The sequence below is a fragment of the Macrobrachium nipponense genome, chromosome 22 (genome assembly GCF_015104395.2).
Source record: "Macrobrachium nipponense isolate FS-2020 chromosome 22, ASM1510439v2, whole genome shotgun sequence".
Taxonomy (NCBI): Eukaryota; Metazoa; Arthropoda; class Malacostraca; order Decapoda; family Palaemonidae; genus Macrobrachium; species Macrobrachium nipponense.
In genome coordinates, this window is record NC_087213.1 from 61756470 (window position 1) to 61778969 (window position 22500).

A 22500-nucleotide genomic window follows, 5' to 3' on the forward strand; every position below is an offset into this window, starting at 1 on the left:
ACACATATATATATATATATATATATATATATATATATATATATATATATACATACATACATACACACACGTACTATACATATATTTATATATTTAAATGTGTGCGTGTACGTACGTATAGACATGTATATTTGCTTATATGCATATATATGTATATATATATATACATATAGATGCATGTATACGTATAGTATATATCTATTCAACATTTTGACATTTTTGCTCTGTTATTCAGGACCGTGTGTCCGTGTTAATATATTTCCCATGGTGATTATAAGCGACAAGTTTTTATTTCTACTTGAGTGATGCTTTTCTCTGTAAAAAAAAAAAAAAAAAAAGACCGCGTCACGCCTCTTCAGGAGTCATTGCTCATGCATTGCTATTTAATTGTTTTCTTTATATCTTTCTTTTTATTATTCGACCTTGAGTTTCTCGGTAATTAGATCTTTTATGTACCTAGAACATTTATTACTTAGACTCGGGGATTATTGAGACAGTTCTGTTGTTTCTAATAATTCATATAGTAAGAAATATTGACGAAAAAAACAGCAGCGAGTTTTAGTTTTCTGCAAAGAAAACTATTGTGCCGACTTTTTTCTGTCCGCCCTCAGATCTTAAAAGCTACTGAGGCTAGAGGGCTGCAAATTGGTATGTTGACCATCCACTCTTTAATCATCAAACGTACAACCAAATTACAGCCCGCTAGCCTCAGTAGTGTTTATTTTATTTAAGGTTAAAGTAAGTCGTAATGATGCGTCTGTCAACGATACAGGACAGGCCACCACTGGACGGTGGTTAAAGTTTCGCCGGCCGCAGCTCATACAGCATTATATCGATACCACCGAAATAATGATCTATTTTCAATGGCCTTGATCGTATACGTTCTAGAGGCTGTATAGAAAACTCTATTGCGCCGAAGAAACTTCGGCACATTTTTTTTTTTTTTACTTTTTTTCCCACGGTGTGTTTATATTTCATCTGCTATTAATCCGCATGGGAAATCAGTCTACGGTGAATACTTTCCTCCTTGGCATGTTTGGTCCAATACTTTTATAATAAAATTAAAAATGTCGGCGAATATGCGATCATATTTCTAATTATGGTGTTTTAAAAGCCTCCTATCCACAGCAGAATTTTCCAATACATAATCAAAGTTTATTGGAACAATGGTGACACTGAAATGATCATCTCTAAACTGATATTCTCTTGCTAAAAATACCTTAACCTGAAAATCAAGTAAGACAAATGCGTTAATTTAAAAGGCACCGTACCGACAACAAAACTGCTTCTAAGCATACTTAGGTCTAATCTCAATAGTTCGACGGTTATACAATGGTCTGGGTTCAATGATATAGGCCCTAAACCTATATTTACAGTCTTTACAATGCACCCTTTTCGAGGACGCTGAATCACATTAATTATACCGTACTGCATATATGGGTCACAATGAAGCAGCAATTCAAGTTGTACATTTCCGGCCCTCCCTTCAAAGTTGGTCTAGTAACTCTAGTCTATACACTACCTAATGTCATTTGTGGAAATGCCTCTTCTTCTCTTTAGCTGAACTTTGGAATTCTATTCCTGCTATTCAGTCGCTTATTACTGAGGATACAAATCTTCAAGTAGAAACAGAGACGTTCGAGATGTAGCCATGGCAGGACGTACTTCGCTGAATAGTGCACCGGACGGGTATTTTGAAGATAAAACTTCAGTTCAATCAACATGTGAAGCAGAAATACTTAAAAAAAGAAGATTTAAATATGTCAACAACGTCAGAGGATGGATATGAGGTGTACGTTAACAAAAAAAGGATAAAGAAGACACGGCAGATGGAAGGCAAAAAATTAAAGCAATTTGAAAGGGCTGTGCCGAAAGCTACAAATGCAGTGAGAACTAAAAGTGACAGGATAGTACTTCAATTTCCTACTGATGCAGGTTTGAATTGCCCGGAGAAGATATTATGGACGGTTAAACTAGCTAAAGCTCACAAGGAAATGGAGGCGCTTTTCAAGAATGGGAAAAATAGCCCTTATGCAACTGTTAAGGATCAGAAGGCAGCGGAGTATTTGTCAACGACTGGTTTTGATGGTGTTGTTATGATTAAGCCAGTTTTTGAAAAGATGACAAAAGTTATACTGTTTGGATATCCTACTCTGCTAGATCCAGAGGATGTGATGGATACTGGTGTTTTCCGTTGGATTCGCCGAAGGACAGTAATGGTAAAAGGAAAGAAGGAAGAAAAAAATCAGCTGGTTGGATTATTCATTGGAACAGAGCCGCCCGAGAGACACTTCTTACCAGGACTTGGATATAGAAGATTAGAAGTGTACAAAGAAGCTCCGATAATTTGTTATAAGTGCAGTTTGTGGGGACATAAAGCTTATCAGTGTTTAAATGACAATCGCTGCAGATTTTGCATTAATAAACATGATTCTAGGGAGTGTGTACAGAAATTTAAAGAAAATATTACTGTTGAAAGAAAATGATGTAATTGCGGTGGAAGTCATAACGCAAGTGCCTGGGAGTGTCCTAAACGACCGATTTTCTCTTTCAAGAGAAATGAAGACAAAGAAGTTACAAAACCACGAGAGGTGTCGTTGAATATTCCTAAGGAGAAGGAAGAGGAAACTGGGAAAATAATGACAGTTTTAGCTGATTTCAAGAAAGAGCTGGAATCTGTCATAAAAGCCGTAGGAGAGTTAAGTGATAAGGTTAATAATTTGATGATAGGAGGTGAAAGAGATAATAGTCTGGCTAATAGTTTGATGATAGAAGGAAAGAGAGATAATAGTCATGTGTCACTAGATTAAAAAAACTGCAAAAATGGCGGTGAAGTCAATTGTAATGAAATAAAGACTAGTGCAACGAAGGAAATGATGGTAGTTTTGAATATGTTGACTACCTATGGAAAGAAACCAAATGGTAACTTAATGAAGTCTTTGTTACGATATGCGGAAGGCCCTAAGCATAAATTAGATAATGAATCCAGAAAGTAATATCATAAAATTAATTTCATGGAATATTAATAGTGTAAATTGAAAAATAAATGATTTGCATTCTTATGTTTGGGTTAATGAAATTGATATTCTTAATTTACAAGAAGTTCGTGAATGTAATAATGCGGAATTATTAAAAGGTTATAAAAAATTTGAATTGCTTGCTGATGCTACAAAAAACACTAGAGGTTTGATAACTTTTGTTAAGAATAATATACCAGCAGCATTAGTTGTTGCTGAAAGAATAAATGATATAGAATATGTAGTAGTTAAAATTAATATTAAAAATGGTTTTTTTTATAATTAACGTGTATATTCATGTTAATGGACTCCAAACTGAGGATTTATATGACAAAATATTAAGTGATAGAGATAAAATTATTATAATGGGTGATTTAAATGCAAGGCATGAATTTTTGGTAGTATTAATGGAACAAATAATAATAATGGTAAGACTTTGAAATATTTGACGGAAACAAATGATAAATTTGAATTATTAGGTAATAAAGATCCCACTCATATTAGGGGTGGGAGATTAGATTATGCACTTATATATGATATGGGGGAAGTTGTTGGTGAGTACACTGTAATTAATGAGTTACTTAGTGATCATTTTGCTATAGGTGTAAATTTAAAATTAAGTAAAATTGAAACTGCTTTTCAGAGAAAAAGGTATAGATTTAAAAATGAAACTCACAAGAAAAAATTTATAAAGTATATTGAAAATTGGTATGAGGTATATAGATTATTGGAGGTAACTGATGAAAATGAATTCTATGAAGATTTTCTAAGAACTATAGATGAATTTTTTAATATTGTAAAACAAAAAGCAAAGGGTAAGTCACACATACCTGATTATTGTAAAGATAAATTGGTTATTGAATGGGAAAGTGTTTTAAAAAAGTGTCATAATCTATGGTTAAAAAATCCAACTTCAGAAATCAAAGAAACTTTGGAAAATGTTGCAACTTAATATACAGAAATTAGAAAGGAGGCAAAAGGAAAGTATTGGAATGAACACTTAAGTAATTTATCAAAATCAAAAAATTTGTCTATGATTTGGGATAATGTTAATAAAATTAGAGGAATTCAAAATAAAACCTTTGTACACCCAAATCCAATAGATGAAGTAAGAAGGTTAAAAGAAAAGTGGGAATATATTGCAAGCTTTGATAGTCTGCCGCTGGGTATGAGGAATTACTTAAAAAATAGAGAACATTTTTGGAAAAATCTTTTTGAAAGTCAAGGAAATGTTGAGGATGATACTTGTATTCCCATAAATAGGGATGATGAAATCTTATATGCATTAAATACATGAAAATCTACAGCACCAGGTGAAGACGGAGTTCCATATGATATTTTGAATTGCCTTGTGATGTTAAAAAATAGCCCTATTGTTGACTTGTTTAATTTGTCATATACCAATGGGAGATTGCCAAGGGCTTGGAAAACTGCTATTATTATTCCTATTAGAAAGAGTTATGGGGGTTTTAGATCAGTTTCACTGACCTCTTGCTTTTGTAAAATGATGGAAAGGGTAATACGAAACAGGTTAGATGATAAAATTGGAGGTTTATTCTCTGAAAATTTATATGGTTTTATTAAAGGTAAATCGACTGCTGACTGTATTATAAAGGTATTAGGAAACAATAAATCTAACTATAGTTTGTTTGTAGATTTACAGAATGCTTTTGATAAAGCAAATAAAAACATTATATTGGAAGAATTAGTTAATAAAGGAATATCAGGAAATTTGTTAAAGTGGATAAAAGACTATTTGTCTGACAGAAAAGGTAAAGTGATTTTCCAGGGGGTTGAATCTGATTGTTTTTTGATATAAGCGTTAGGTACTCCTCAAGGGGGTGTGTTAAGTCCTTTACTATTTAATGTCCTAATGGATAGAATTGCAAGGTTTAATTTTGGAAATGATGTACAAACTATTATTTATGCTGATGATATTGTTATTCAGTGTCATAACTTTTCTACTATGCAAAATATAGTTAATCAGATTCAAGAGTTATGTATTGATTCTGGTTTAATAATTAATATTAATAAAAGTAAATATCAGTCAAGAATAGAATTTAAAACAGATTTAGTTATGAATAATCTTAAACTACAAAAGGTACAATCTTATAAATATTTAGGTTTTAATATTGGATTTAAATATAATTATGAACATATAGCCTATGTAAAAAATGTGTGTATTAGTAGACTTAAACCTTTAAGAGTATTGGCAAATTGTGGAAAGGGAATTGGTATCCCATTGTTAAGAATGATATATTTGACAACCAACCATACGGTCAATTATTGATTATTCTGCTCCACTTCTGGCGTTGTTTCCTAACAATAAGATAAGGCAATTGGAACTCATTCAAAATGAGGCATTAAGGGTTGTCTTGGGTTGTCCAAAAACAACTCGTATTGAAGTAATGAGAATGGAAACAAATATGCCCAGTGTATGTGATAGAATAAAAGAAATAACAATGATGTGTGTAATGAGAATGATTAGGAGAGGTGAAAAGTACTTTCACAATATATATAATGGAATTGATAAAGCAAACATAAATGTATATACCAAAAAGTTACTTCAAAATCTGAAGGAGTACAATTTGACTCCGTTATGTGACTTATTTGAAGAAAAAATATCTATATGTCCTTGGAGTTTAAAATGTATAAATATAGATATAGAAAATCTGGATTATAAAAAGAGAGAGTATGATACTATTGAATTAAAATATTATTTTTTAGAAAAAATTAATAAATGTAAAAAGATTAATTCTGTTCATATGTATTGTGATGGATCGGTTAGTGAACATGGAGCTGGATGTGTTTATGATGAAAATGGAAAATGTGAGTTAAAAAAAGAAAGTTTTAAAATAGAAGGAACAAATTGTAGCACTGTTTCTGAATTATATGCAATATATGAAGGATTAAAAGCAGTTTCTGATACGTATTAGGAAAGATATTTTTATTTTTGTAGACAGCCAAAGTGCATTAAAATCATTGAAGGCCAAAGAACCCCGTTATAAAGCTGTTGTAAATAAATGTAGAAATTTGGTTTATAATATTCATTTAAATAATAATAAAGTTGAATTTATATGGATACCTTCCCATGTAAATATATATTATAATGATATTGCAGATAAGCTAGTTAGACAGGGGGCAGAAAAATATGGAAGTGATATTTTTGAATTAAAAAGTCTTAATAATATTAAAAGTCATATAAGATCAGTTAGAATTCAAAATGAGCTATTAACTATCAAGCTATTACTGGAAAAGGGAAGTAGTTGTTTATATCATTATTTGAAAATTTCTGAAGGAACAAACGTAACTTATGGAAAACGATCTACTTTGTTTGAAAGTTGGGTTATGAGACTTAGATTGGGATATAAGTATTATTGGGAATTTAATAAAGACAAAAATGTACCTCGTAAATTTTGTAAACAAGACAAAAGTCATAAGTTGTATCATTATATTATGGAATGCAAAGAATTTGATGGAATCAGAAATGATTCCATTGCAGATCTGTATGAACAAATATGTTTTATAATTAATAATAATAAAATAACTGATTTTATTAAAAAATGTAAGGGAAACCATATTGTATTTTAAAATAGAATAGCTGTGTTATTGGGAAAGGGAAAATATAGGAACACTATACTTCCCTTTTGATGTAAATTATCAATAAAATTTTTTAATTTGAAAATTTCAAGTAGAAACACAAATTTTCCTTCCTCTTCTTACCTGTCTAGGAGTAAATTGTGCACTCCTGCTAGCCCTGGGGGCGGGGCCAAGCCCTTACTCTCAACGTCAGTGGCGGGGGATAAGAACCCGTTGCATTCCGTCTTCAGGTGCTGGGTTCTCCTCTCCTGCTCAGCTATGAATGCCCTCAGCGTCTGCAAAACACAATAAATGGGTCAGTGTTAAACATTTTCCTTTGAAGTGAACAGGATCTCTCTCTCTCTCCACTGCTTCTATGTTTCATACATAGGTAGATACATCTATACCAGCACGTATACACGAACGTAATATATATATATATATATATATATATATATATATATATATATATATATATATATATTGTATTATATATATATACACACACACATATAATATATACATAAGGGTGTGTGTGTGTGTGAGCACGTATTATGAGTGTATAAATATACATGATATACAACAAGAAACACTCTTCTAAGGAGTTAGAATTAAAAGGATATCCATCTAAACTAGAGAAATTCACAACAACAACCGTTTATTCCTCACTATAATTTTTCTGATTCGGGGACGCAGAATCATACTTCGCACCAGGTTACTTTATTATAAATCATTTAGGCTGCGTGGAAAATTTATTCCTCAACGCTTCGATCACTTCAAAGAGAAGTCGAACAAGAAAAATGGAATCCATTAAAAAGTAATCGACGAATGGCCAGATACTTAATTCACGCGTTATCTTTTGTGTTATACGTTTGGCATGTCACTGGTCACGCTGACTTCGTCTTAATGAGAAATGATTAGAAATGCATTAGTTTATTTTGAGCATTGCAATATGAATCTCTCCTATTTTTAATAGTCTGATCACTAAAACATATAAAATATATATGTATATATTTACACAAACACAGTCACACACATATTGTGTGTGTATGTGTACATAACACCTGCGTTGGTGTTGGAATATACCACACACGGAATCCTTTATTATAGCCTGACATGACATACCCTTAATCTCCTTTTGTTCGGCACAGCGTGGCGTCACGACCACTCTTGACGCCTCAGATCTAGTCCCAGAATTTATGTATAATATCTCATTATTATAACTGTTCCGTTTTGGAAAGGCATAAATCATAGTCGCTTAGTAAATGCTGAGGATCACTTAATAGCAGACCTCCAGAATTTATGGATCCTCCTCGCATGGTGAAATTGGGTCTTAATATTTACGGCCGTATTGAAGCACGGTTTCGGTATATATAACTAGACCATGGTTTTAGTTTAGTTGCGGGGATTTCGTGAGCTCATGTTCATGCACGTAACTGCATTGAATTCTCTTGCCATTGTTCCTGTAACTATTATTGACATATGCGGGGTGCGTCCGTGTGGGCGCGCATGGCACATTTCCGCGACCATTTGTAAAAAAAAAGGTAAGATTATCGGCCTATTACAGGCAATGTGATTATGCTGAATAATAGCATCATAAGGTTTATTGTTCCTTCCCACGGTTGAAATTGAAATGTACTCTCCACTCGTCAAATGCTCTACCTTGAAAGTGTAATTGGGTACTTAACCTTTAATCATGCAAGCCATTTTCGCATGATTGATCTAGATTTACGAACTAGACTATGAGTGTGATTACTTCTATTACGCAGTTACACATACGTACACACACGTACACTACTTAAAACATTCGTACTAATGAGAACTCCCCCCACCCTCCGCCCCCCGCCCCGCCGGCGAGCATACTACGTCATCAAATTTAAACTCTCCTCTGACGTATACCCGTCGCGAAATCAACGTTAATTGACACGAAATCCTTCTCTAACTAATTGATCAGGTCGCTGGCTAGATTTTATTTCTTTATTTTTCGACCTTTCCGGCACGCTTGCAATAATGATATGGCCTGAAATGAGAAGGAAAGAGGTAAAGCAGACATTGATCGATTGTTTTACTGAAATTTGGACAGCAAGGATGAAGAAAGGAAGTGTGTGTGTGTGTGTGTGTGTAGCTTGGAGCCAAAGAGGAGCTTCAGGAAACTTTTAGTAATGCTTACAGTGCAACACTTTAAGTGCTTTGGTAGCACTAGCCGTAGCCCCCATTCGGAAAGGTAAAGCAAACTGGTAAAGACACAGGTAGGCGAATTTTTCTACAATTTCTTACAGTCAAGATTAGCGAAGCCTCAAAATACTTCGTATATTATCATCAATTAGTAGCGAACTGAAGTCTGAAATTGCGTCATACCGTTTCGGCCTTAAGTGTTAGCGTTTATGGTCCTAACGACCAACAGGATTGATTGTCTTAAAAATAACTCACATTTGTTTCCAGTCAGGAAACCGGAATTGCTACGTATTGTAAATTACATTGCTACAGCAATAACGTTAAAAACTGCAAACGCCATCACATAGAAAACATTACGGTATTTGGCTGCTCTCTCTCTCTCTCTCTCTCTCTCTCTCTCTCTCTCTCTCTCTCTCTCTCTCTCTCTCTCAATGCAAACTTGTGAGAGGACGTCAATCTATTTCTAGGCTAATTCGGTCTATTTATTCGTCAATTCGATAAGGTACACGTGCTCCCCTCCTGTTGAAAACAAGGTATATAAAGTATTGCAAACGTTATGCTATTGGTAGTGAAATTCAGAAATTTTCCTGAGAACGTATCAAGTGCATGCAACGACGCTTTCACTTAATGAGGGCCTTTGCAACCACACGGACCGGTCTATTGATTACACCCAAGTGCATGCGACTAGACCTTTTTTTATCTTTACTAGACCTTCGAACATTTTTCGTTGCTTTTTAAAACATGGTTTAACTCTGCCTTTTAACTCGTTGAAAAAATTATGCATTCAATTTTGCCTTCTCTCTCTATCTCTAGTAAGAATGTCACTAACGACAGTTCCTTATGTTATTCATTTCATTTACACCAGAGCAATTACAACGCATTCATTCTATTAATTCTTATTGACTTATATAGTACTATAAATACTCAAGAGATTTTAGCTGTGTAGTTTGGTCGTCTTTATGGTTATCACGCAAACTTTACGTATGTATGCAAAGTGAATTTATGTAGTGACAAATGACAAAGTGCATTTTGCTTTACTTACGGAATTACTGGGGAATGACATGGCCCGAAGCCTTAGCGCCTCAGGACTATAAATCGGAGACCCCAACCTCTCAAAAGCGAATGAATTCTTGAGTCTCGCCGGTTTCTTCTTCTTGACGCTCTGCTTATCCTTGCCTTTTTGGGAGGGTTGGTCTTTCATCACTTCGATAAAGTTCGCTGGCGTGTAATCGGGGTAATCCTGGACGTAAGAATCGTGCTCGTTTGCGTCCGAGAGGGGATGGTCCTCCTCCGCCGCCTGCCCTGTCTGGATGGAGGTCTTGTTAGCCCGGATGGACTCTGCAACTGGCGCGGGAGGAGGCTCATTTTGGTGTGCATTATCTGGTTCCGCTTCGTCTTGGCCAACTCGAGCGGCGGGCACCTGTATATCTGCGAACTCATTTTCTCTTGCGATTATAGACTCTAGATTATCTTCAATTTCTTGGTCTTGCAGAGATTTTACAACGAGACTACTGTCTGGGCCTGACAGAAGTAACTGGCTGGGTCTGTAGCTTGGCGGCAGGTATACAAGCACAAGTGTCAGGGTTCCGAGGACGCATAATATGCTCAGGCTGCGAAATCGCAATCTGAGGATCTTCATTTCCACCTGGAAAAAAGGAAATAACAATAATGTTAATGATAGTAATATTCTAGCAGTCGTGCACAAGAAATTAAGACACCTATCTGCAATATTAAAGAGTTGACAAAATACACTTCTTAAGAGGTACACTCGGCAAGGAAACTTAAGACACAGTTTTTTTTAAATCTTCGGACATATAGCTATTGTTCAATAATGCCACACCTGGCAACTCTTGAAAGGGGGCGGAGCTTCAAAATTATAGCGTTTGTTGCTTTCTAGATTTCCATCAACTTTACACCATAAACATTCTGTTGAGGTCCTATAATCATTTATACTTGAATGTAGAAACAGGCTCTATATTATCCGTTAATGTTGGTTTGGTAACGTCAGTTCAGGGTAGAATATCGATCATCCTTTTTAAAAACCTACTGTGAAACCTTATTTATAAGTAATGTTTGACACTAAACTGACGTAAAATTCATATGTAATTAAAGACGGATTTTAAACAATGAGAGAAAGGGTTTTAAAATTTGGGCAGTACTTGTGGAAATCGTGAGAAACAATACAGTAAAGACTGAAATATTATGACAATAGAGAGAGAGCGCGCAAGCATAGGCCTATCGATAGAGATACTTAATTAATTATATTTGCTTTGAGAGGTTAAGTGATAATATTCTTTCAAATGTTTCAAAAGTGGAGAGAGAGAGAGAGAGAGAGAGAGGAGGAGAGAGAGATTAGGAGAGAAAGAGAGAGAGAGAGAGAGAGAGAGAGAGAGAGAGAGAGAGAGAGAAAGAGAGAGAGAGAGCGCAAGCATAGGCCTATCTATAGAGATACTTAATTCATTATATTTACTTTGAAAGATTGAGCGATAATATTTTTTCAAATGCGTTTTAAGAGTGGGAAGATGAGAGAGAGGAGAGAGAGAGAGAGAGAGAGAGAGAGAGGGGAGCAAAATCTGCTCATGTGAAAGCTTAGGCCTATTTATAACTACTTAATTTCATTATATTTTCTTTGGGAGATTGAGTGGTAATATATATATATTTTTAAAGTATGTTTTAGAAGTGGAGATAGGAGAGAGAGGAGAGAGAGAGACGAGAGAGAGAGAGAGAAAAAGGGGAAGAAGAAGAGAGAGAGAGAGAGAATGATAGTACTGGTGACGGACTTGACTTGTGACGGGGGAAAGGCAGAAGAAAATATAATGAATTAAGTATCTCTATCGATAGGCCTATGCTTGCGCGATATGATATGACTGCCAAGATCGTGCTGCAATATGCTAGATTAAATTTGAAGGATCATAATATTCAAGTTAATTCTTTAATAAATTCATACCCTAATCTTGATTACACCCGACAGATGCCTTGGAAAATTTTTGACACAGGGTGCGGTCATTCTTGCTTTCTTGATATAGTCTTTACTTTTGAAAATCAGGTTTCATCCACAAATCATTCACGAAAAAAGCTGTGTTAAGTAAAAATATTTATTACCACAAATAACTCAATATGTATTGCACAGGCAATTAAAGTTTTATATCGTAGGAGATCTTTCAGCCTCGCGGCAAAGAAATGCAGTCGTGTAGGGCTGTAGGCTACTACGAACTGCTTTGTAATGGGAGCATATAGCCAGAAAATCTTTGAGCTAACATGCTACTTAAACCTTGATTAAGATTTATGTTTAAAGACAGTAGCTTTGTAAACAGCAACCAGTGACTTGCGCTTTCCCGCTTGAAGTTCTAGGGCTCCTCTTCACATCATAGAAAACGCTCTTGCGGATGAAACTAGATTTGTTCAACCTACCTTAGCCGTCGCAACATTGAGTGCCATTGACGTCAGCTAACTTTAATCGCTTTGGAATACAAACATAAGTTTGTAGAAACTAAAATCATTGCATTCACCACTTACGATAATGCAATATATCCCCGCTCATGAAGCAAAACGAGTAAATATTGTCTTCGTGATACATAGTACTAAAATCAGAAATTCACATTCTACCTACCAGATCTCTATGAACGAATCCATCTGAGAAATTCCAATTACTTCGGACATATATCGTGTTTTTAAGTATGTGAACGGTTTTGTTTTGCAGTTTTAATTTATATGATGTAATTTGCAATGTATTTTCATATTCTAGAGTAAATTTAGCGATATTATGTCTTTTCAGTAAAAACAAATGGGAAATTGGATGAACGAAAGCTAATGAAAACTGTATCTTCAGTTTTCTTGTCGAGTGTACGTTGAATATAACAGAAAAAAAGGGAGAGCATTCCAGATTATAAATAAAACAAACTGCAAACTTGATTAAAATACAAGCAATGGTTGCAACTTCTGATTACAAGTTTAAACGGGAAACATTACTGAATTGCAATTATATAGATATATATATATATTATATATATATATATGATATATATATATATATATACTATATATATATATATATCTATATCTATAATTTAACAGTGATGCACTACTGGTAATAAATCCACGCTCAGACTTGACTAGCCTAGCCTGAGACTAGCCACTGTCAGTCTATCACCCCTGGCCCCAATATAGTAGATATTGAGAATGGGACTATTCTTAATCCAAACTCAAGTAGGTTTACATAGCGCCCCTTGGATCGACGCTAGTCATCTCAATTCTCTTATTTTGATCGTAACGGATACGCTCTTTTAAAACCGAGTCATATCAAGGGAATTGGTAAACCTCTCTGAAAACCTATTGGTGTGGATGGAGATGTAGCAAGTTTTGCAGAAACAATACACTAATGAAAAGGAATGACGTACTTCCAAATTTAATGGATGGTTAAATGTTTGTTTGCAAGAATCTTTCCTCTTCGCTCTTCAGCGATGCTTCACTTTTTAAAGTTTCCACAGGTCTACTTTCTGCTCCATTCATGTAAATAAATTTATTACATTTTTGGTTCACGATCACTTGCCTTCATATATTCAGTGACACTATTTTGGTTTTGATTTTTCTGTTAATAATATACTCCCATTTTCATTAGGAAGTTAACTGGCAACTATGATTTGCCCTTTTCTGCTGTCCATTGTCTTGTGGTCAGTCACCGTGTTTTGGTGGGTATCAGTTTCTTGGCCTAGTGGATTCGTTCTCAGTCACAGTCAATTAACTTTATTTTCTTTGATCTGATGGTTCTGAACTATGGCTGATGTTTGACCAAACCCGTATCCAACGATTCGAAGAAGTTTATTATCGTAAACAGGCGTCATCAAGGCAGCACCATTCGTATAGTGTTTACTGGTCTACTGATTATGTTATGATAGAGAACAAACGCTAAACGTTAAGATACTTCGTTGGATATGTGTGATAAAGAATAGGACGTCATGCAGAACCGCGGTAAAACAGTGATGACAGTAGCCTCTACAAACAAGTAGCCTCTACAAACGACGACTAAAACGAACAGGATCACGGCTATGTCGAAAGGCATGCCAGAAGACGCAACTCTCCTCATAAAAATAACTCCCGGTAAGTGCGACAAATTACACGCTTTTAGAACATTTCGAGATTCTACCTTCCGTTATTGTTGATGATATTTTTCGTTCTTATTATTATCTAATAATCATTCGGATTATCCGGGGGCTTGCAAACCTTTTGGCTGTGTGTGTGTTTGTTTCATTATGTGTGTTTTGTTTTTGTCCAGATGATAGCTTGCTCCCGTTATCGCAAAGTATTGCGTTGTTTACCTGGGAAGGGTAGCTATGAATATTATAATAATGATGGTCGTTACTCCGTACCGTTGCGTATATGCTGCTGGTGAATAGCAATTATATATATAGTCTATATATATATATATATATTATATATAGGATACTATATATATAATTTTTATATATATATATTTATATATATATATATAATATATATATATATCTATATATAGTATATATAGTATATATATAGGTAATATGTATTATATATATATCTCTATAATATTAGATTATTATATTATATTATATATATAATATATTTATATATATATATATATAAATATATATATAGTATATTATGTATAGGGCCATAGTGTATGTGTTTCACTTAACAATGAGTGCAACGTCTACAGGATTGTTTCCTTTGCATTGTAATACAAACGTGTACCATCATTTCACTTACTGACAACACTACTAACGAATAATAAAAGGCAAGTGAATCCTAACCTAGTCATACTAAACAGTAAATCGTATTCATATTAAAAACAGCTCTCGAAGAAGCAGACTGACTGACTCTTGCATCGTGTGTTCCCCTTGAAATGCAACACGTAGTTTGTCCTTCAACTTTGCGTGCTTGAGAGAGAGAGAGAGAGAGAGAGAGAGAGAGAGAGAGAGAGAGAGAGAGCATTATTAACCGGTGTGTGTTTAGGTACTGGTTCTAAAATTTCATATGTAGCCGCATAAATGAACTCAGCGGTCATGAACGTCCAGAAAAATCAATCGACACTACGATGCTAATAATAGTTCATAGGTTTGGTTGATCTTTAATAATTTGATTTACCTGTTCGTTTAACGTTGCCACCTTTGGTAGTGACGTCACATTTAACATTACTGTTATTAGCACAGTGGGACGCTTGCTCTTATTATGAATTAAAAATTCGTCAGTTTAAATTTATGAACCGTAAATGAATGCCGACCCATAGATTTTGCTATAAGGTTAGGAGATCCTATATCAGGTTAGCTCAGTATTGGTGTGTTAGCCTGATTAAACAATTTTTCGGCATTCAGTCGCTGGTGAAATAATTTCTAGAATTATTTTGACAAGAAAACCATTCTTAAGTGCACACTAGGACTTAAAAGACATTCTTGCTGCAGGAAGTGTTATCTTTTTGCAAGTCTCTCTTGCTCGCTCTCTCTCATATGAACTATATATTGGGGATAATCCTGGGTACTTAAATGGATCAAGATAGGTAGTACTAGTTTTTAAAATATATATGTAGGAAAGACTAGGGTTCTTGAAGATTCATATTTTGAAACAAAGTGCATCTGAAAGGTACAGTGATGCTCAAATCTCATGCGACATGACTCCATAGGATTTCGTTCAAAATTCACTAACTGGCAGCCTAGCATGCTCCTTATTTATCTTTTATTTCAATGTGAAAACGCGAGTATCGCATACACTAAGGCCATAATATGTTTCATAAGAGTGAAATCTGTCATATATTTAAAAATTGTAAGAAAATGTCACGTGTAGCCAAATTTCAGAAAAACCCTTACGAAACATTTTCAAAACTTTCGTTCACTCATTGCTGAAGCATTTGACCAAAACGAAGTCGCAATCAAACCTCAGTTCAAATGTTAAATAAATAAAAAAAAGAACGAAAAAAAATTGTCGTAACATTAATAGTGCTTCCAAAGCAAACATAAAATTTGAAATAGTCCTATTTGATTGCTTTTACCCTCAACGCTGAAAAAATGTAAATGTGTATATACAAAAGTAGAATGCGCCCACCGATATCAGTGTCGGTGCAACAACAACCACCTGGTATATAAGTAGGTCTACAATGAGTAGCGACCATTAAATTATCTTGAAAACATTTACTTTATGTGTTAAAGGAATATTTGGATTTTCATACATAATTATTTGTTATCTTTCTTAAATATTTCAAAACTGATAGCATACTAGCAAATATTCGCCTATTTGTCAAAGCCAAGTTATTATTCCTAGGCCTAGGTGTTAGATTTCTTTACTTTACACTTAACATCCACATCTCTATATTAACAATTTCTGGCCAGAAAGCAAATGAAGTTATCTACACATTCTTGCACTTCAAGTTACCTTATGAAAGAATAAATTATATACCAAAAGCGAGCAGAAGGACTTTTAAGAAAATAATATTGTAAACCAGTTGAAAAACAAGTGTTACATATGCCTTGATATTAATACTTATGATATTTCGATTAATAACCATCTTCTCCATATAACCAAAATCATCATCATCTTTTATTCCTCAAAGAACAGGTAATCTCTACAAATAAAAACATTAGTAAAGATTACATCTCAGAAAGCTTAGATTATTTTTCTAGGCCTATAAATCATTTTGCAACATACAGGCAGCTTAAACAAAGCCTGAAACTTCAACATTCAAAGAAAACTGGTTGTAATTCATATTCCTCAAAGAACAGGTGATCTCTACAAATAAATTCATTAGTAACAGATTACATCTCAGATGGCTTAGATTATTTTTTTAGGCCTATAAAACATTTTCCAACATACAGGCAGCTTAAACGCAGCCGAAATCTTCAACATTCAAATAAAACTTGTTTTAATTCATATTCCTACATTGAAAGTGTTGTTATGACTGTTGAGCTTATAAGGTCTACTGTCATAATGCTGCAGACATGGTTATGTTGACCAGTCCGAGGAGCATGTTAAGTGTGCTTTCATTGCTGGCACCGCTAACCTTATCACACCACACTTGAACTGAGCAACGTAAAGATAAGAAAAAATAACAAAATCAATTCAAATCACACAAATTAAGAATTATACCAATGCATAAAAGGGATCATATCTATCTAACCATAAGGAAAATAAGGCTAGCTGTGAATTCGCAAACTTTTCGACATGAATGACATTACAAATAAAAAAAAAAATAAAAAAAAAATAGCACTACTTGGCAACCTCACGTTGAGTCTGAGAATATGGACGATACAAAAAGAATCATGTCGCATGAGATTTGAGCCCCACTGTACAATAATGAAAAAAAACTGAGCAGCAACAAAAATTCAGAATACGCTAAACCTAGAAGAGCTAGTTGCTATAGTGTCTAAAAGTATCCAAGTTCACTAAAAGACTATCGTTCCACTGTCTGTAACCGCGGAAATGACTGACTAATTAGTATAAATAAGCTGGTTTTCACAGTGTATATCACAAGGAAATATAAATGAAAGTCATTATATGCAGATGGTGTGGCAAAAGTAACAGGAATTGAGATTTGAGATGCAGGGATGGTCTAAGGTACGTGAAAGCTGGCACGAATTAGCTTAAGATATAGCTTTGAAAGACGTGATGGAATGGGTGGGCAATCGAGTAAATTGCAATTCGAGTCAGACGCTATGAACGGTTTGATGGAACTTAATATGTATACAGTAGATCAATTTTCAAATTAAAAGAGAGAGAGAGAGAGAGAGAGAGAGAGAGAGAGAGAGAGAGAGAGAGAGAGAGAGAGAGAGAGAGAGAGTAGGAGGGGAATAACTTTGTATCTATGACAGCATGAAGTTACGATCACTTTTCAGTTGGAGTTGGGAAGACAGGGAAGCCGTGTTGTGAGGTAGTCAGGTAGAGAGTCGTAGTCGTAGGCCGTGTGAAGTACACACACACGCCCACAGGCCACGCAAACGCGCACACACCCACACACTCACGCGAACGAAATTGGAAAGGTGGAGATGCTCACGAGGTTTATTACAGTAATTTAAAGATTTCAGTCACGCGGAAGGCAGAAAACTGTGGAAGTGAGCACCCAGTCTGGAGCATCTTCAATAGATTGAGAGATAAAAGATGCAGGAGAAAGGCAGTACTTTGGGCCATGTTATCATGGGCGAGTGAATACTGTCTTTAAAGGATGCACGACCAGAGGGCTAAAAAACGTTAGGTAATGAGGGAGAAACTTTTGTTTAATACAAAAGTACTGGGGAAGAAAGTTGGGCTCCAGTTCTGAGTCAATGCACAGAAACGTGATGGGATTAAGATAGATTCTATCAGCAGATAAGTAAAATAGTTTCTACCAACCATGCAAAATGTAAGTTTCCGTTAATAACGAATGGTTTTAAAACCTGTCTCATGTTTTGCTTCATGACAGTACTGCATATCTGAGGTCTACTGCCGTAATGAAATATGAATTGGGTAATTACTAATAGCAAAAACACATATGACCACCTTTCAAGAGGTTCAGACGTTCCTTTGCAACGTAGTTTTAAAAAAAATATATGCATGAACTGTGCAGGGTGTCACCCGTAGAATTTCGTACTTGGCACCCCTGAGGCAAATATTTCGGATAAACTGAATGTCGAGTTGTTTTCATGGCTGTCATACGGCTTAAAACTACAATCTTTATAACTCTAACATAATGTACGTGTGTTGTTGTTTTTGTACGGAAATGTGACCGTTACCCTATGTTGTTTACTTATCTAATAATTTATTTTAGGAGAAAACAAAACGACTACGCAAAAGTCACATTAGCCAAGCGTTTTCTTTATTATTTCATGGTCTAGTTTCTCCGCAATGAAAGTGAGGCTATGTTTGTTACACCTTCTTTTACATTTTTGCTTTTTTATAATTAATTAGAGTCCTCCTTCTGCACCTTTATCAGTGTACAGGTCGTTAAATTTGCACTATTCGTAAAGCTATTAGGAAGCTAAAATCCATTTAGTAAAAGCTTCGACTAGTTCCCGTAAATATTTAGATGAGAATCAAGTTTAAAACATTCCACTTCATTAACAAGCTTCGTGTTGGTTTCAGAAGGCACTGAAAATGTTTAAACTAAAGCCCAGTCACTCTACTGAGAATCAAAAGAGCCTGTGCTGGCATAAGAGCATCTCAGTCAACAAAACAACGACTTTAATTGCGAGAGAATTATTCACCGAGCCGTGTAAATATAGCTACCCTAGCAACATTGTGGCCAGCCATTCAAATACTGGTAAGCTTTGTTTCCGAGGATGACATTTTTATCATACCATTCGCGAACCAGATGACCTAAGCTTATTTGTAAATAATTCTCCCTATCTCGTTTTCGTCATGTATTTTTCAAACAGTTTATACATGTATTTTTTGGATAAGTGTTTTTTTATGATATTTCCTGAAACTTACCTAAAGATGGTGTCAGGCAGCCTCGTGTTCTGGCAGACTGGCACCTTGTAGCAAGTTGCAGCCAAGCTGTGCTTCAGGTGGCAGAGTTATGGCCGTGCACGTGTCTGCACTTTATTCACACTTTCTTTAATGAATGTGCTCCACTTAACGAGAAAGTATGGGCTGTTAGCTGGTAAAGGGTACTAGAAAATGGATTGGTTTTATGCCGCAGCGACTAACCTAACCGTCCGTAACCTAGCCATCCCGAAGTTGAAAAAGAATTTGGGATAGGGCTCCGGTTAATGATGTTATCTTTATCTCGTTCCCCCCAAGTCTCACAAGACGCTAAACTATTTCAACTCGGAGAGGTGGTCGTTTCTGCGTCGTTTTAACTGTCTTCGTCGAAGAACTACCGAAGATTCGAACGCACTGTATGTTGTCAGTAATGGGAGCATTTGAGTTATTTACAGTTATAACATGTGTGAAAAGTTGTTTACCCTTCCAGTACAAGTAATGATTTTAATTGCAATTTACGCAATATTTATCAAGAAAGAAGCTTTTTTTTATTACGAGTGTTTCCTGTAGTAGAGTGAATTATCTTAGCACATTTGTTAAAAAATTACTCCTTACTTGACTAGTCTCTAGAGCTTTGCCGTGACTATCGTTGTAGCACCAGCTGACAGTACTGAATTATATCAGTCAATTACCAACAGTTCATCGTAGTGTCAGGTTAACAGAAATTTAGCGTTGATGACTAAAAGTTTTGTTACGACAGGTGGTAGCACGACGTTCTTCAGCTTTCAACAACGCATCATAAATGTATGAGCGCACATAGCAAACTGAACGAGACGGAGACGTAGACAGTTAACGTAAGCTATCCTCACTTCGAGTAACGCTTCTCATCGCCGATTGTTGTTGCCAAACGGAAATGTAGGAGGACCGGTTGAAGTTGCCAGGATATTTAGATAGCATACCGTAAAAACTACTTTGCCGCCGGAGAATATGTTTTCGTGTCGTTCTTTACTCTTTTGCCCTACTCTTGTAGCCTGCTAGCCTCGCTGAGATGCTTGTACTGGATCAACGAACCGCCGGGATATGCTTTGTTTCGAATAAGAAAAATGAAAACAATACTTTGTGAGATCTTACTGAAACTGAACTTCATTAAAGAATTAGTAAATCATTATCAAAGAATCACTTCAGATATGATAGAGAGAATGTCACACTCGCGGAAGGATTTGAAAAATAAACAATAATAAAAAAAAGGCAACAGCTCAACATAGTACTAAATAGGCTTACTCAGCATTTGGCAAGGAGCTGCATACAGAGCGCTTCAAACCCACATTCTGATTTGCGGTAGGTCATTCAGGCAGAAATAACTGCATTTCACGTCTGCTGTCGGCCAAATGTGAAATACACGATGGTTACGTTTGCAGCTTTTTACATACAAAAATCGTTTTGCATAGAGTGCATTTGTTTACAAGAAAAACAGATCTCTGTTTTATGCATACTATTTACTAAGGCATATGGAATGACTCAAAAGTATTGAATATGTTATAGTTACGAGGCGTTGCCCGGATCTTACTCAAAAGTTTCACTTGAGAAAATACTTTAATTCGGTTCTAAGATGGGAAAGTATTTACATCTATTTTCTAAAAATTCCATTATTCTTCGGTTAAACTTAGCAGTGAATTATGTATATAGTTATTAGTGGAAGATAGCTTGGGGCTAACGACAAAGTTAGTGCAGAGAACAGGAAAGCATATATTAGCATAATCAACTTCGTGCATGTGTGTGTGTATATATATATATATAGTATATATATATATATATATACATATATACACACACACACACACACACACACACACACATATATATATATGTATGTCAACAGAACCTTCACACACGCTCATCATGGAAAGATATACATAACGAACTCGACCGAATTCGCCAACTGCTGACAAACAACGGGTATGCAGATCAAATTATCGAAGCAGCAATAAAAAAAGCAAAATGGACGATTTTACCAACCCAACACCATGGCGAAAAACGAGGAAAACTTGATTATTTACCATCGTGTACATTATGGGTCTGCATACAAGGAGGATTGCTGCACACTACGCGGGATAATAAACAGAGGCGTAACCCCCAAAAGCCCCCTTACCATAAAATAAGCCTCAGGATATATAGTAAGCCCAACCTTGTAGCAGCCTTAATAATGAAGAAAACAGCACCGCTCCGGGGGGACCGAAGGAGATGTGCACGAATGTAGTTTACAAATTTACTTGTCCAGAGGAGGTGTGTAAACCTCACAGCCAAAACTACATCGGGCACACTACAACGACCCTTCGGAGACGTCTGCTGGCTCATAGAAATTCAAGGGGGGCCATCCATCAACATTACATAGATGTTCACGACAGGAAGCCATTCCTCTTACAAGAGCTCATAGAAGGCACCCAGGTCGTACACAGAGAAGACAACTACGGTCGCTCTTAATAACGGAAGCAGTGAGCATCGCTATTCAGAAGCCGACCTTGAACGTCCAACAGAATCGGACCATATACTCCCCTCCAGCAGGAGAAGGAATACCCAAAGCCAACAGGGACCAGACAGCGCGCACCAATCCACCGCAGAACATCGCGCCCCTTGCCGAAGGCATGAGAAGACCCAGCGTCAGCGAAAGTCAAGTAATCATCCTTACTCAGGTCGCTGAGACCCCGCCCAACACGAATCAGCAACCGTTAACCAACGTAGACCATTTTGGACATACACACACACACACGCACACACACACACACACACACACACTCAAATTTAAACTCATACACATTTATGTATAAACAGAAATTATCTCTTGTACCTTTATGCATGCTATAAAATATATACATATATTTGTACTCCCGTATTTAGATTTCTATATTCATTTTCAGTTCCTGTATGTAATTTGTAATTTTTACTAAAACCAACATGTAACATATTAAATTTTAAACATACATTAAGGGAACTCTAGCACATGGCATTGTATTTTGAATATTTATTTAAACCACTGTTTAAACTTTCACTCTTATTGTCGCAGTACATATGTCCTTATATTCTTTGTAACTAAAACAACGCCCTTAAGCTGTTAATCCCTAGACTAACTAGTACCCATACCTCGAGGTCATACCTCCCACACGATGAGATAAATAGGGCCGAAAGGTCAGATTGTAAGTCAGTAGTCGCTTGATAATGCCATAAGGCGAAACAGCTGTCCGTGACAAAATTCAATAAATGGAAGAAGGAAGTCTGCGTATATTTCACCAGAAATTGACGAACGAGAATCGTA

The 22500-nt window shown here is 35.6% G+C and overlaps 1 protein-coding gene and 1 long non-coding RNA gene across 4 annotated transcripts in view; one reads left to right on the forward strand and one right to left on the reverse strand.

Moving 5' to 3' along the window:
• The window catches only part of LOC135198713 (carbohydrate sulfotransferase 11-like), a 71627-nt gene that overhangs the window by 6983 nt on the left and 42144 nt on the right, over positions 1 to 22500 (reverse strand). For all 3 annotated transcript variants that reach the window (XM_064226567.1, XM_064226568.1, XM_064226566.1), the window contains exons 2-3: positions 9814 to 10416; positions 6741 to 6892 (exon numbers count right to left, since the gene is read on the reverse strand). In XM_064226567.1, coding sequence (XP_064082637.1) covers positions 6741 to 6892; positions 9814 to 10416 — 755 coding nt within the window. The remainder of the gene's footprint in view (positions 1 to 6740; positions 6893 to 9813; positions 10417 to 22500) is intronic.
• Positions 13426 to 22500, forward strand: part of LOC135198715 (uncharacterized) — a 107956-nt gene continuing 98881 nt past the window's right edge. The window contains exon 1 of the long non-coding RNA XR_010310878.1: positions 13426 to 13868. This is a non-coding gene — a long non-coding RNA (uncharacterized LOC135198715). The remainder of the gene's footprint in view (positions 13869 to 22500) is intronic.